At 51.3% G+C, this 12,732-nt stretch overlaps 5 protein-coding genes across 5 annotated transcripts; 2 read left to right on the forward strand and 3 right to left on the reverse strand.

Annotated features, from left to right (window-relative positions):
• Positions 1 to 311: 311 nt before the first annotated feature.
• Positions 312 to 1,604, reverse strand: AYO20_05719 (hypothetical protein; the record flags this gene model as incomplete). The annotated part of the gene is made up of 1 exon (XM_022644012.1): positions 312 to 1,604. One exon carries the CDS (start codon positions 1,602 to 1,604, stop codon positions 312 to 314), a length of 1,293 nt encoding a protein of 430 aa, XP_022500016.1.
• Positions 1,605 to 2,054: 450 nt separating this feature from the next.
• Positions 2,055 to 4,349, forward strand: AYO20_05720 (hypothetical protein; the record flags this gene model as incomplete). Its single annotated transcript, XM_022644013.1, has 1 exon — positions 2,055 to 4,349. The coding sequence occupies one exon, from the start codon at positions 2,055 to 2,057 to the stop codon at positions 4,347 to 4,349; it is 2,295 nt and encodes a 764-aa protein (XP_022500017.1).
• A 346-nt stretch (positions 4,350 to 4,695) lies between these two features.
• AYO20_05721 (hypothetical protein) lies at positions 4,696 to 6,978 on the reverse strand (the record flags this gene model as incomplete). The annotated part of the gene is made up of 3 exons (XM_022644014.1): positions 4,696 to 4,763; positions 4,828 to 5,068; positions 5,119 to 6,978. The coding sequence occupies 3 exons, from the start codon at positions 6,976 to 6,978 to the stop codon at positions 4,696 to 4,698; spliced, it is 2,169 nt and encodes a 722-aa protein (XP_022500018.1).
• A 1,800-nt stretch (positions 6,979 to 8,778) lies between these two features.
• Positions 8,779 to 9,396, forward strand: AYO20_05722 (hypothetical protein; the record flags this gene model as incomplete). The annotated part of the gene is made up of 1 exon (XM_022644015.1): positions 8,779 to 9,396. The coding sequence occupies one exon, from the start codon at positions 8,779 to 8,781 to the stop codon at positions 9,394 to 9,396; it is 618 nt and encodes a 205-aa protein (XP_022500019.1).
• Positions 9,397 to 9,670: 274 nt separating this feature from the next.
• Positions 9,671 to 11,594, reverse strand: AYO20_05723 (hypothetical protein; the record flags this gene model as incomplete). Its single annotated transcript, XM_022644016.1, has 4 exons — positions 9,671 to 10,091; positions 10,149 to 10,714; positions 10,767 to 11,073; positions 11,125 to 11,594. 4 exons carry the CDS (start codon positions 11,592 to 11,594, stop codon positions 9,671 to 9,673), a joined length of 1,764 nt encoding a protein of 587 aa, XP_022500020.1.
• Between the last annotated feature and the right edge of the window lie 1,138 nt (positions 11,595 to 12,732).

Raw genomic sequence — 12,732 nt, forward strand, 5'->3', positions numbered from 1 at the left:
CGATTGGGAACAAGTCCTTCTCTCATCAAGTTCAAAAGGTGGGGAAGGGTGTGCCTGCAGAGTTCCTATCAGAGGATAATGAGAACTGCTTCATATAGGTGGTTGCAAATGTTCCTCCGGGCAGACGGACCTACCATTTTGCCTAATCACACCTCTGCTATTCAGCTAGTGCCACCGACAACCGCCTGCTTGTCCCGGCTCAGTCAACGCTTTGGCCAGTTTCGACGCGGGAACGTGGCGACAGGGACATCTGGGCGCCGGCCCAGGCAATCAGTGCAATCTTGCTACCCTTTCCATCATATTTTCAGGCATCAAGGGACCCCTGCAGCAGGTTTCTTCGTGAAGAAGTCACTCATCTTCTTCATCCCTGACACATTGACCTTCTTTAGCTCGCGCACTCCCTTTGATTCTCCCAGCTTCTTTTTCCTCTCTTCTTCTTCCTGCTTCCGCTTCTTCTCCACTCTCATCTCCAGCGCTTCATCATCTTCCAATTCACGCTTTCGGCTGAAATCCGTAATCGATCTTGAAGCTAGCGCCTCGGCTTTCATACTGTCCAAGTGTCTGAGATGATCTTCCAAAGGAGTAAAGTCAATGAGCGGATCCCGTGACTTGATTCGAGCTCTTAGGCGCTCAGAAATTGGCTCTGGTAGGTATGAAGCAAGCATGAAGTCCAAAACGACGCGCTGTTTCTGGAGCTCGAACAGCTCCTTCGACGTTGGCTCACATATAGTAGTGCTAATCGAGCTCGTCGTCGAGACTTCCGAAAAAATTGTAGATTGTGTTGTACTCGCGGCCGAAGATTGCGAGTCCAACCTATCAAGTGCACGATCATCATCGTCCGTCGCTAACGGCACTTCCTGTGTGACTGTGAGCGTGTCTTCCCGCTTGATGCTGAGTATGGGTGCTTCCAAGGCTCTTTTCACGAATTTTTCCAGCAAGCTATCTGGTAAACCTCTGTCGACAGCGTTCTTCACCTTCTGGGCGATCGTTCGCGCCATCTTTTCTTCGCTAGGCCTGTACATCTCCTCGCCTCCTGCTTCGATAGTGTCGCAAAGTACCGACATAGCGTTCTCCACCATAGATCGTCCGTGTTCTAAAAGATAGCGTAGTCCTTTATCATCTTGTACCCGCTGTTCGAAGAGATCATCGATCGGTTGAAACAATGCTTTCGCCGTAGTTGTCTTCGCCGGTAAAATCAGAGGGATAAGCATGAAGGCGACATCGAATGGTGCTGCCACATAGAACTCCGCACTCTTGCTCACGTAGCCACTACTCAAGCGGCGTACAGCTTGATTCTCATCTTCTGATTTTGTCGAGTCAGGATGAAGGGTTTCCCGATCACACGGAGCGAAAACGAGGCTTCGAGGGTCTGTCGTGGGCGCAGATATTCTGTTGAAGTGGAACAGACCATGTTCAGGACAGAGCAGAAATCTTTGGGAACTGTTGTCGTAGGGATGTCGCAGGATAAGGAAGCGCGCATCGTGGGATATATTCTTCGGGAGGATGAAATGCTTCAAGGGTTGTGGACTGGTGGACGTCGCTGGTGTGGTTGCGGAGGGTTTCTTCGTGGGGCTACTTGAGCTTGAACGAGTTACTATGGCCATATCGGCAAAGTTGGGGTATTATCTCTCCCCCCTATAGTGTGGACAGAGATATGGCACATAATCAGCTCTGGAAAAGGGAATGTTGAATATAGATGGCCTAGCCAGGCACGCCAGGAGATCCCCCTCTATCACGCCTGGTGGATAATTCGTACCGCGTCACCAGGCGCGTCTTCGGCAGCCAATCGGAGTACATATTCACGCCGCACTCCTAAATGTGTCCTGCGTGCATGTGTGCCTCCCTTGTACCTGATACTCTTTTAAAACAGGCGGTCGGTGCTCGGCGCTTTGTGTAATGTCAGATTCCATGGCCTTGTCAAGTGTACTGATGTTTGGAGACACCCAAATTCGAAGCTATCCAGACTTTGCCATTGGTCCTCTCGTCAATGTACACAAACCCAGAGCCTCAACGCCTATTGTCCGCCTTCGATATCGCTTACGTTCGCCCATAAAATGACCTCAGACATCGCTTGGCCTCCTGTATCGCCTCACGCTGCGCTCATGAGCTCTCCAAGCGGCCGGAAGAAGTATGATACTTACAAAAGCGGCACATCCCCGATGAAACGGTCAGCAACCACCCCTAGCCTCGTGGACAGACTGCGAGCGGCACGCACGAACAACGACTTCAGGTCTGAAAGTGGAAGCGCAGAGGACGAGGAACAAGATGAAGATGAGGAGACACTACGGCTCCAGTTAGCTGCGATTGAAGCGAAGTTGAAGTTGAAGAAATTACAACAGAGCAAAGCCAGGGCAGCAACTCCTGCCAGAGACCTGGACCGCCCGGAGTCTGCGCATCAACCATCTGCTTCACAAGTTGAGGTGAAAGCTTCTCCAAGCAAACGAATCCAAGCGCCGCCGGCAAAGTCGCCCACCAGAGTTCTCCTAGGGATCGACAAGGGTGTCCGGGGCGCGGACGTGTCGCTACGCAGAGCCAATACTACCAACAATGGTCATCGCTCGATGAGAACGAACAGTTCACTTCCTGGCAATGACAGACCACACTCCCGATCTTCGGCGTTCAACTCGGCGAGATCAGCTACCTCGTCCAGGTCTACCTTGCAGAGCGAGCCCAGAAAGACATTCAGCGAGCGAATGACAGAAGTACGCCAGCGGGAGACGACCATTGAACAACGTCGCGCTGCAATAATCCAAAATCGCAGTAGAGGATTTGCCCTCGATCAAACAGAAATCGACCAGTACAGATCGGCCGCAGAGGAGAGACGCAAGCAAGAAGCTTCGAAGTCACCTGCCAGACAATATTTCGAATACAGTCGTAATGAAGTCCTCCAGGCCACTTCGGAAGCAAATGCTGGCAGTCGGCAACTTAAGAAGAGCCGAACCATGCCAAATCTCAGAACATCACCCTCTAGGGACAATACACAGCCCGATATCCACACGGGAGACGCTGCTCTTTACGAGGGCTTCTCAGGACTACACTTGTCATCACGAATCCTGCCGCACTCGTTCCTGAAACGCACCCTTCCCACCGAACAGTATACCATCCTACGTGTCCCGGACCTTCTCAAGGTCGTCAAGTCTCCAGCATATGAGTTGCCAGAGTCTATATGTGACTTTGTTGTTTTTGCGGTGATTGCTTCCAAATCGTCCCCCATGGACCACAAGACCCCTAATTCCGACAGTGGCACGGTTGGGACCAAGGACTGGGAACGCCAGTGGGAAGACGGCTCGCGCAATCACCGCCGCTTCATGGCTTTGACTCTCACCGATTTGCAGTGGACCATTGACTTGTACCTATTCAGCACTGCTCTCCCTCGCTACCACCGGCTCACACCTGGTACTGTCGTGGCAATCCTCAACCCGTGTATTCTCCCACCTAAACCAGGAAAAGCTGACACGGTTGCATTTTCTCTATCCCTGGCCGATGATTCTGATACCATCTTGGAAATTGGCACAGCTCGAGACCTGGGATATTGCAAAACTCTTAAAAAGGACGGGAAAGAATGTGGAAGCTGGGTAAACGCAGCGAAGACAGAGATATGCGAATGGCATCTCAACGCGGAAATCAGTAGGACGAAAGCGAAAAGAATGGGTGTCAACACTGGCACGAATGGTTTCGGGGAGTGGAAGAATCGACCCAAGAGTCGGGATGAAAATAGCGGGAAAGGAGCCTCGCTAAAACGCGACGGAAGACGATATGACAGAATGACAGAAAGTCACTACTACGTCGCAAGCACGGGACCCAAAGGTAGCGGGCATACTCATCGCGCAGGCTTTGGCCCACATCTTGTGGACAACGACGATCCCTTTTTGCCCGGTCAAGACGGTCAACTTTCCCGGCCCAGTGATCGCGACAGCCGCGTGAGGAAGCGCCTCGCTGCGCAAGCGAAAGAACGCGAGATCGCGGAGAAACTCGGTTCGAGAGAGCACGGCGGGTTTGGTTTCGAGAGTGCCGGTGCAGAGTACATGCGGCAGAAGGCGAGGGCGAGGTACGACGATCCAACGAGAGAAAAGCGGGATACAAAGACGCCGGCCGTGGGCGAGACGGATACCCGGCGCTCAGGTCCCATTTCAGGAAGTATCTTGACAAGCACGAGCACCACGACAAATGAAAACAGGAAGCGCACCGCCGCAGATGTGCGTCTCTCGCCCGTCAAGAAAACGCGCTTCGTCACCGAAAAGGGCATTCGAGAGGCAGGCAGAGATTCTCTGGGGGCCGTGGGTGGTCAAAGCTCTGGTATCGGCGTTGGCATCGAGAGTGAAAGCGAGGATGAATTGGAAATCGTTTGAGCCGTCGCTTGCGTCTCGGTTGACATGTTTGCCTCCATCGTGGACCGGGATTGGACCAATTAAGCGTTTATGAATAGAGACCTCCGTCTCAATGATGTTGTATGAAATCTAGTCTAGCAGAGAAAAACACTCCGTGAATGAAAGAAACACAGGGCGCTCTTTCTCCTTTGCCTACCGTTGTAATGAACACTTAGGAAGCCCGGCCATTATCTCGGTCTTGTCATTGAAAAAACATTTCGTCTTGACTCCTGCTCGCCTTGCAATGATGTTCCCAACAAGAATTTCTCCGCCCGCCGTACAATAAAAGACTTGCCAGACATTCGCCGCTAGCCAGGGACCACTTCAATCAAAGAGTCCAATCATCCTCCTCCTTTTCTTCAGGGGTCGGGCTGGATTCGGAAACCTGGTCGCCTGCTAGAAAGCCGCAGCCGCCAGTCAGCTCTCGGCTAAAAAGGAGATGGAATGGAGAGTGACTCACTGGATATTCCGACTGTTCTCAAGCGTCTCAAGGTGGTCATGGTATCCCCAAGCACTTTCAACTTCTTGTTGAGCTCTTCCCGTTCGGCTTGCGACTCTGGAGATTCGCCCGCGATCCTGGTGACCATAGCATCATCTAGTTGGAAGACCATTTCTGGCTTGAAGGTTTCTGGGAGTTCATTGAGAAGACATTGTTCCACGGCATACACCCCGAAGGAGTCGATGATAGACTTCAGCGCAACCTTTCAATGTCAATCGTGTGGACAGCGTCAAAAATCGATAGCCAACTCACCTTGTAGTAAGCCTCCATGGCATCCGTCGCGTCAATGCATGCAAATCTAGACATATCCGACTCTGTATCTTGGAGTAGAGCTGTTAGAAGGGCTCCTGTGTCTGTGGCAAAGTGAAACATTCTCTCTTCCGAGTTGTCCGAAGTAGGGTCTAGGCCTCCGCCAAAAAATGCGCGGATTTTCTCTGCCAGGCCTTCTCGCTCTGCATCGCGCCGCTTCTTCTGCAGATTTTCGGTGAAGTAGTGATTGTATGTGATAGCATGGCCCTTCATGTGTGGTTTGAGCACCTCCTCGGTCTTTTTGTGCAGCTTAGTGACAATGGCCTCTAGGTTGGGTCGGATGAGAAATCTCATAATGCCGTCCCCAGTGACAGAATCAGAGATATGCCCCACCACAAGTTCGACTGTCGTTCTTGCTGCGGTGGCCAGTTTTTCCTCCGTCTTGTGGAGCAGATGTTGCCACGGTCTGCATTGATCAAAGAACAACTCGTCCACAATAGAGGGGTTGAAGAGGCCAGGGAGTTCACGACCTCGGTTACGACGCATACGCGCCTCAACAGAATCGAGATACGACTTGCGAGAGATTAGTTGTGGACCGAATTTTCTCTCTGACTGTGCATCTATTGCTTTGTCGACAATCTCTTGGGCATGACCTTCTGCGCGCATTCTCGTAGCAAAGGTAGTTAGCGTGTGTTGAACAACAGCTCGCAGACGTTTGTTGTAGCCCTTGTCGGTATCTGCGCTTCCAAAAAATGGATCCTCGTATGTACCACGGACGGAAGACTTGGTGAGATCAACAAACTGCTGACTTGCGTGGAAAAGGTAAGTGCGTTGTTCAAGGAGTGACCCCCGCGGAACACCGAGAGCCGCCAACTTGCCCTTGCAGAGCGTCAATTCGCGCTCGACATCTCGTACCAGGGAAGGAAGTTCTGTTAGAATTTGACCGAGCAAAACACGACTGAGTCGGGGGCGCAGGTTATCAATTCCAAGTTGGCTGCTGGGCAGCGCCGAGGACCACACACGGGATTGAAAAAACTCTTTCTCGGAAGCATCTCGCGCGGCAGAAGTTGTGTCTTTGGTATCGTAGTCGCGGTTTTTGAGAACATGCCATCCCAGTTTGAAGTAGACATCCTCGTTCTTCGCCAGTTCTACAAAGGCAGCCTCGCTGTCAGATCCAGCAAATAGCAGGTCTGGCTTGGTGATAATGCCCAGGGTCCGCTGGCCTCTGGGGTCAATTTCGCGCGCGAGCTTGGTGATGATTTGATTTGCCAGGTCGTTTTTGGCTGACACGACTGCTAATATGATGCTTCTCTTACTCTTCATGTATGACTTGACGAGAGATTGTACCAGTTCGGCATCATTGTCTGACTGAGAACGATTGCCCGCCCAGAAGATGCCGGGGAGATCAACAAGGGTCAAGTTTGGCTGGCGTGGACCACAAAGCTCGACTCTCAGGATGTCTGTGGAAAAGACGGTGTTGTCGTTGTCCAATCCCATTGCTTTCTCGGCGGATTTGACAATGTCTGCAAAGTCGGCGACGGAGGTCGATGGAGGTATGAAGTTCGAGAGGCGTTCGGCATCCTGCTCCGTACGGTCGGCATGGGGGATGATAGTGACCACAACTTTGGGAGCAGGACCACGTCTTAGGATAAGTTCAGTCGCGAATCGGGTACAGAGGTTGTCTTTGGTAGGAAAGCGGAGGCCCGAAATGGCTTCTAGGACGCTTGATTTGCCGGAGCTTTGATCACCGCAGACAACAACCTGGGGCAGATCAACATAACGACTGATGCCTTGGAACCGCAGAGTGTCGATGAGGTTTAGAATTTCCTCGTGCTCGGCGGTCTGAAGGCCAATTTGTGTCATCTTGAGTCCGTCGTCGTTGGTGGTGATAGCAGGTTGTAGTCAAGAGCAGGAGTTGTTGAGGATGAAGATGGAACGTCTTTTATAAAGGAACCAGGTCTTCCCCTAAGATGCTGCGCGTGATTATTTGCTCGTCCTGAATGTGGAGGTGAGGCAGAGCTGGCAAGAGGGTCCACCAGGAGCAAAGGCGCAGCGTGCTCTTTGTCCATGGCCTTCACCCGCGGTTTTGGCTAGTGTGACCTGACGGCTGCCTGCATTGTAGATGTCAGTGGCTGACCTGACAGGGAGGGATTGGGTTAAGAGCACTGCCGTGCTTTGTCCCGTCCTCCGGCCGATAGTGTTTCAGGTTCTCTGATCAGGCTTCTACCAAGCGAGGAATACATTAATCCGGGGTGGCTGGAAGCACAAGAGTGCGAGGAGATATGCATGATGGAAGGATTTTTGCTGTCTACGCAGTATTGATGTAACATTGAAGTATAATGGTGAGGGGATAGAAAGGCATTGCTATGTCAGTGAAGGGGAGGTCAATCGATTGCAAGGCGGCGAAGGGGGGAATTCAGCCTTGGCGGCTGCCCGGTCAGCCTTGCCATACAAAGACAAGCGCTTCGAGGGTCGGTCGAAGGTCGAGACAAAATCTGCAATGTCAAGAAATAGGAAATTCGAGGTCGGAATCTCGACAGGCGTACTTTCCATTTTCAATGACTGAGGCTGCCGCGTTTGACTACTTTTCGATTATTTTCATCCTGTACCTGTCCTTCGGCCAGTATTGGCTTGCGCTACCTCGTCGACATGCCGCCGCAGCAAGACGAGCAAACAAACGAGACAGAAGTCGGATGCAAATGGGAAAACCGATGCAAGAGCTCGAGGAAGAAGATAATAATATGCTGACACACGTGGAATGGGATCATTTGAGAAAAGAATTCGCTGAATATCTTGAAAATGAGATACCTGCCATCGAAGCAATCGTTGCTCAACATCTGAACTTGAGATCACACTAGATGTGCAGAGTTGCCGAGAGATCCCAGTGGCTAGATAAGGGGACATTTAACCTCTGCGTCCCCGTTCTCATCAGCAACTGGCGTGCGCGACGGGTACTGATTAGGTGCCCTTTTCCTCACCGACTGGGTGGTCTACACTCGACTGCACTGATGGACGAAAAGCTCCGTTGTGAGGCCGCTTCATTTGCTCACCTGTCTCGGCATCACCCTCGCGTTCCCATTCCACATCTATGGGGATTTGGACTCCCAGGCGCCCTACATGTGAGTAAGTACTCTTTTCGATTATCGATCGACTCACAGATGATAGTTCTCGGCTCTGGAGGACGCGCCCTGGTACCAGCGAGCGTTAACATCTCTGAAATATTGCTGGTCGTGGATCGTTCGAAAACCATATTTCCGGCCATTCGTTCCCTGTCAAAGTCATTTCTCATTGAAGTGCGGCTATCTGTTGATGGAGTTCTTCGAGGAAGAGCGAGGGCGAATGCTCTCTGCGGTAGAACGTCCCACCGCAGAACATCGGAGAACACTTTTCCGGAGTTTGCGAGGGATACTTCTCAACTTGTCGCGCCCGCTAGACAGGATCGGCTCCTTTACAGTTCACGACTCTGGAGAAGTGAGTCTTAGCAATCGACCGTTGACAAGGGAATTAGCTATACTCGAAAATGAAGGTGTCCAGACGCAAATCCCCCGAGACTACTGTTACTCGTCTACCGACTCGTACCTCCTTGATCTCCTAAACTGCCACAATCAGCGGTTAGTACATCAACCAAATGCGGCCCGCAGTAAGCTCGACTTGGAAGGTCAGATGGCTACCATTGTCGCTCTACAGGCACTATACCCGAGATTCAGGAATATGCCATTACAGCGAAAGCCGCCTATCTTTCAATTCACGGATTTGCACGAAAGTAATTTCTTTGTGGACAAAAAATATAACATCACAGGTATTGTGGACATTGAGTGGAGCTGTGTTTTGCCCAGGGAAATGCAACATCCACCTTTCTGGCTCTCTGGACACGAGCTCGATGATCTTGATGGAGAAGGGACAAGAGAAAATGAACAGGAGTTCGAGAGGGCCTGTGAAGAATTCCTTCAGATCCTCGAAGAAGACAATGAGGGGGAGAAATTCTCAATTCGTCCTCTTGACTATGCTCAAGCAATGAGAGATTCTCTTCAGAGAAAACAGCACTGGTACTTGACCGCAGTAAAAATCCCGCGGATCGCGTACACCTTATTCATCAACAAAATACAACCCCTTTTTGCGCTTGCTCACTCCGAAGAGGAAGCCGGCATATTCCAGGACGTTGTGGCCAGATACTGGAGAGTTGACACTATAGGATTTGTCGAGCAAAAACGCCGTGACTGGAGCGACTATCTCAGCCAATTACGATCCATGCAAGGCCCATCAATAAGCATACCAGTCTAAGTCCTTTTCTCTATTTCTTAGATTCGGCCTCCTTGTTGCGCTCGGCCTTGTTCGCTGCGCGTTTCTTCCTCGCCTCGGATGTTCTGAATAGAAGTTGTTGTATCCCAGGGGGTAGGGGCTTATTTTCAATCATTTTGCATCTGCTCAATGTCGAGATTCCGGTCGTGAAACATAGGTTTTCACTGTGAAATTGAAAGGACCAGTTCGTCCAAAGAAAGTCATTCACTTTGATTTTGCGTATATATGTGTATAAGTCGTGTCAAGCTCGACCTGTCTAGCAGACAGTCTTCCAGATCTTCTTCCACCATGGCCACGTGGTTTGAATCCTGCGCTCCTCTTCCAGTATCTCCTTGAGGTTGTGGACTTCTCTCCTCCCGCTTGTAATGTCAATCTCGCTGATCTTTCGGATCTTGGTCCTCTTTATTAGCTTATAGCCAATGAACATGGCGAGGACGATAGGTGCTGCAAGGTAGACTTCAAAGAAATACTCCACCAACTCGGAGGCAGACATGTCAGCATAGCCAACGGGTGCAAAGCCTGTCCAGAACTGCGCCACAAGAATCAGGATGTTCATGACCAGTCCTATCCATGAGCCATACACAGTAGCCTGTGATTTGAAGGCGAGTTCGTCCAAACTACGGCCAGCAAGCCGCCAGGCACTGCGGAAGCGGATGTGGCATAGGCAGATGGTGCCCCTTAGATAGACAGGTCAGCGAGAGCGCAGGGTTTTTGGGGAGTTCAGCACTGCTTACCAGGTGAAGATTGAAGCCAGGCCGCTAATAGCAATCATCCAATTGAAAGCCTGGGTTGTGGTGTCCGGACCAGCCGCGACAATGTAGCAGAGGAACCCGATGAGGGAGGAGACAATAATAGCAACCAACGGACGGCCTTCACGGTCAACGTAGCCCAGGATCTTGGGGGCCTGTCCCATATCTGCGAGTGCAGCTAGAGTACGGCTGGAGCCATAAACGGAGGAGTTTCCCACAGACAGGACTGCAATGAGGATGACCACATTCATAATGGAAGGCACCGCATCGATCCCGGCGTTGCGGACGGCAATGACAAACGGAGAGGCGTTGGCGTCAGATGAGGAGCTGCCGTTCAGAAGTTGTGGATCATTGTAGGGGACGAGGACGCCCACAATGGTAAGAGACACCATGTAAAACAGGGCGATTCGCCAGAAGACTTGCTTCACGGCCGTGGGTAATGCGATGCGAGGGTTCTCGGTCTCTGCAGCAGCTAGGCCTACCAGCTCGGTTCCGCTGAAAGAGAATGCGGCAGTGACAAACACAGAGCACAAGCCCTTGAATCCGTGGTTCTAAGAGTAAATCAGTATCCAGGAAAGGTATGGGAAACGGTGCTTGGCTTACAAAAGCGCCTGGATCATACCAGTAGTGGGTGCCGATATAGCCTCGAGAATCGCCTGGGACACCACCAGTATTGATGATGATACCGAGGATGATAAAGCCGATGACGGCGACGACTTTGATGATCGAGAAAATGAATTCGGCTTCGCCATAGCCTCTGACACCGAAGAAGTTGATGAGAACAATGGCTACCAAGAATATGGTCACCCAAGCCGCCCCATTGACGTCCCGAGTGCCAGGCCAAAATTCAAGTGTAAGAGACGCGGCGACGATTTCAAGCGGAAGTGTCACAAGCCACTGGAGCGCATAGCTGGAGAATGAGTCAGACTCAGCAGGACAAGGGATCAACAGTGATACTCACTTCCAGCCCATTGCAAAGCCCCAGGCCTCGTCCACGAATCGACTGGCGTAAACAGAGAATGCTCCAGCAACCGGATACTGCACCGCAAGTTCACCCAAAGCATGGGTCGTGCAGTACAACGTGATTCCTATCAGACCATACGCGATGATCAATGATGCAGGACCTCCGCTGGCCAGTGCGGAACCAGAGCCTACAAAAAGGCCAGTCCCGATCGAGCCCCCAATCGCGATCATCTGAAGATGGCGTCCCTTCAACTTCATTGCCAAAGCAGGCTCGGCGGGAGGCTGGTCTGCGAGCACCCTGCCATTTGCATCAATGGCTTGTGTCGTGACCCGAGCATTGGGGTTGCGTTTAAACCCATCCACGAACCGACCAAACGCGGTTGAGGCTCGAGGAAATTCAACCTTTCCTTGGGAGAAGTCGGAGCTGCCACTGGGGCTTGCCGACATTGCTTCAACGTCCTTCTCCATTGTAGCTTGTTATTGTGGGAGTGATGACAAGGGGGTAATCTCCTGACGGGGAAGGGTTGATGGCTAGAGCTGAGGGGGGATTCATATTAAGATATAGACCAAAGGGTCGGCAGCACGCGTCGATCGTCGGCAATATGCGATGGCATCTGATAGCAGGCAACGAATGGAAAACATTTACAGAACATAACCGAAGCGGAGAAAGTGAAAATTTTGTGGATGACAAAATGTCGCATATTGAAAGTATTGGGGCAAGGCTACCTTATCACTTGGCTGAAATGCAAATCCAGATGTCACTGTCCCACTTTCCAATGGCAAAATGGTTGATGGTACCAATGACACACTGTATACGATCAACAGTGTCCTCCATTGACCACTGAGTGCTCGGATTTTACAGGAGGATGATCGGTAGAGTGGAGCTGGGGATCGTTTACTGAAGGGCGTGAGGTTACAACGAGATCACGGCACCCCGTGTGGACATACCGAGGAGACAATGGGAGCTGGGTAGACCAATTTAGAAAGGGGGCAAAAATAGACACGGTGCTTTGCAGCAGACACGGGCTCTCCATGTATCGGTTGTGCCTTAAATGGTGGTATGCGATGCGAGAATAGACGTTGTTGAAGGAGAAAACTTCTTCGATAGTGCCAGGCTGCGTGGTGGCGGCAACGCGTGGCTGCGTCAGCCAAGCCAAAGTTTTTCCGAGAGTTCGGAGCAATGTCGGGAACTGGAAAAACTCTGTTCCGGGACAACGGAAAAATTCCCTCGAGCCTTGCACGCGGCTGAGCAAATGTGGACAAGATTTGGTTATGTGAGGAATGTCCTCAATTCAAGGCTGGTTCCAGCATACGCCTGGATCGATACTACCAAGTATCGTGAAGGCAGGTGAAAGGACGATGTACACCATTATGGTAGAAGGAAATTGGGTAATGATTATGGAAAGGACTATCGAAGGGCTTCAGGATTGCTGCCAATGCTAGGTCCGTGTATTCTAGCATCGCACAATTCTCCCTCCACCACAATCTAACTTGGCAACAAACCCGTATTATCAAACATCTTCAGCTGCTCTGGATGGAAGTGTAGTGCTCTCCAAAGCACGCGAGCTCCTCACAAGCAAAAAGGCACTGTACCTCGTACCGAGTA

Source organism: Fonsecaea nubica (assembly GCF_001646965.1).
Source record: "Fonsecaea nubica strain CBS 269.64 chromosome Unknown Scaff34, whole genome shotgun sequence".
Lineage (NCBI taxonomy): Eukaryota > Fungi > Ascomycota > Eurotiomycetes > Chaetothyriales > Herpotrichiellaceae > Fonsecaea > Fonsecaea nubica.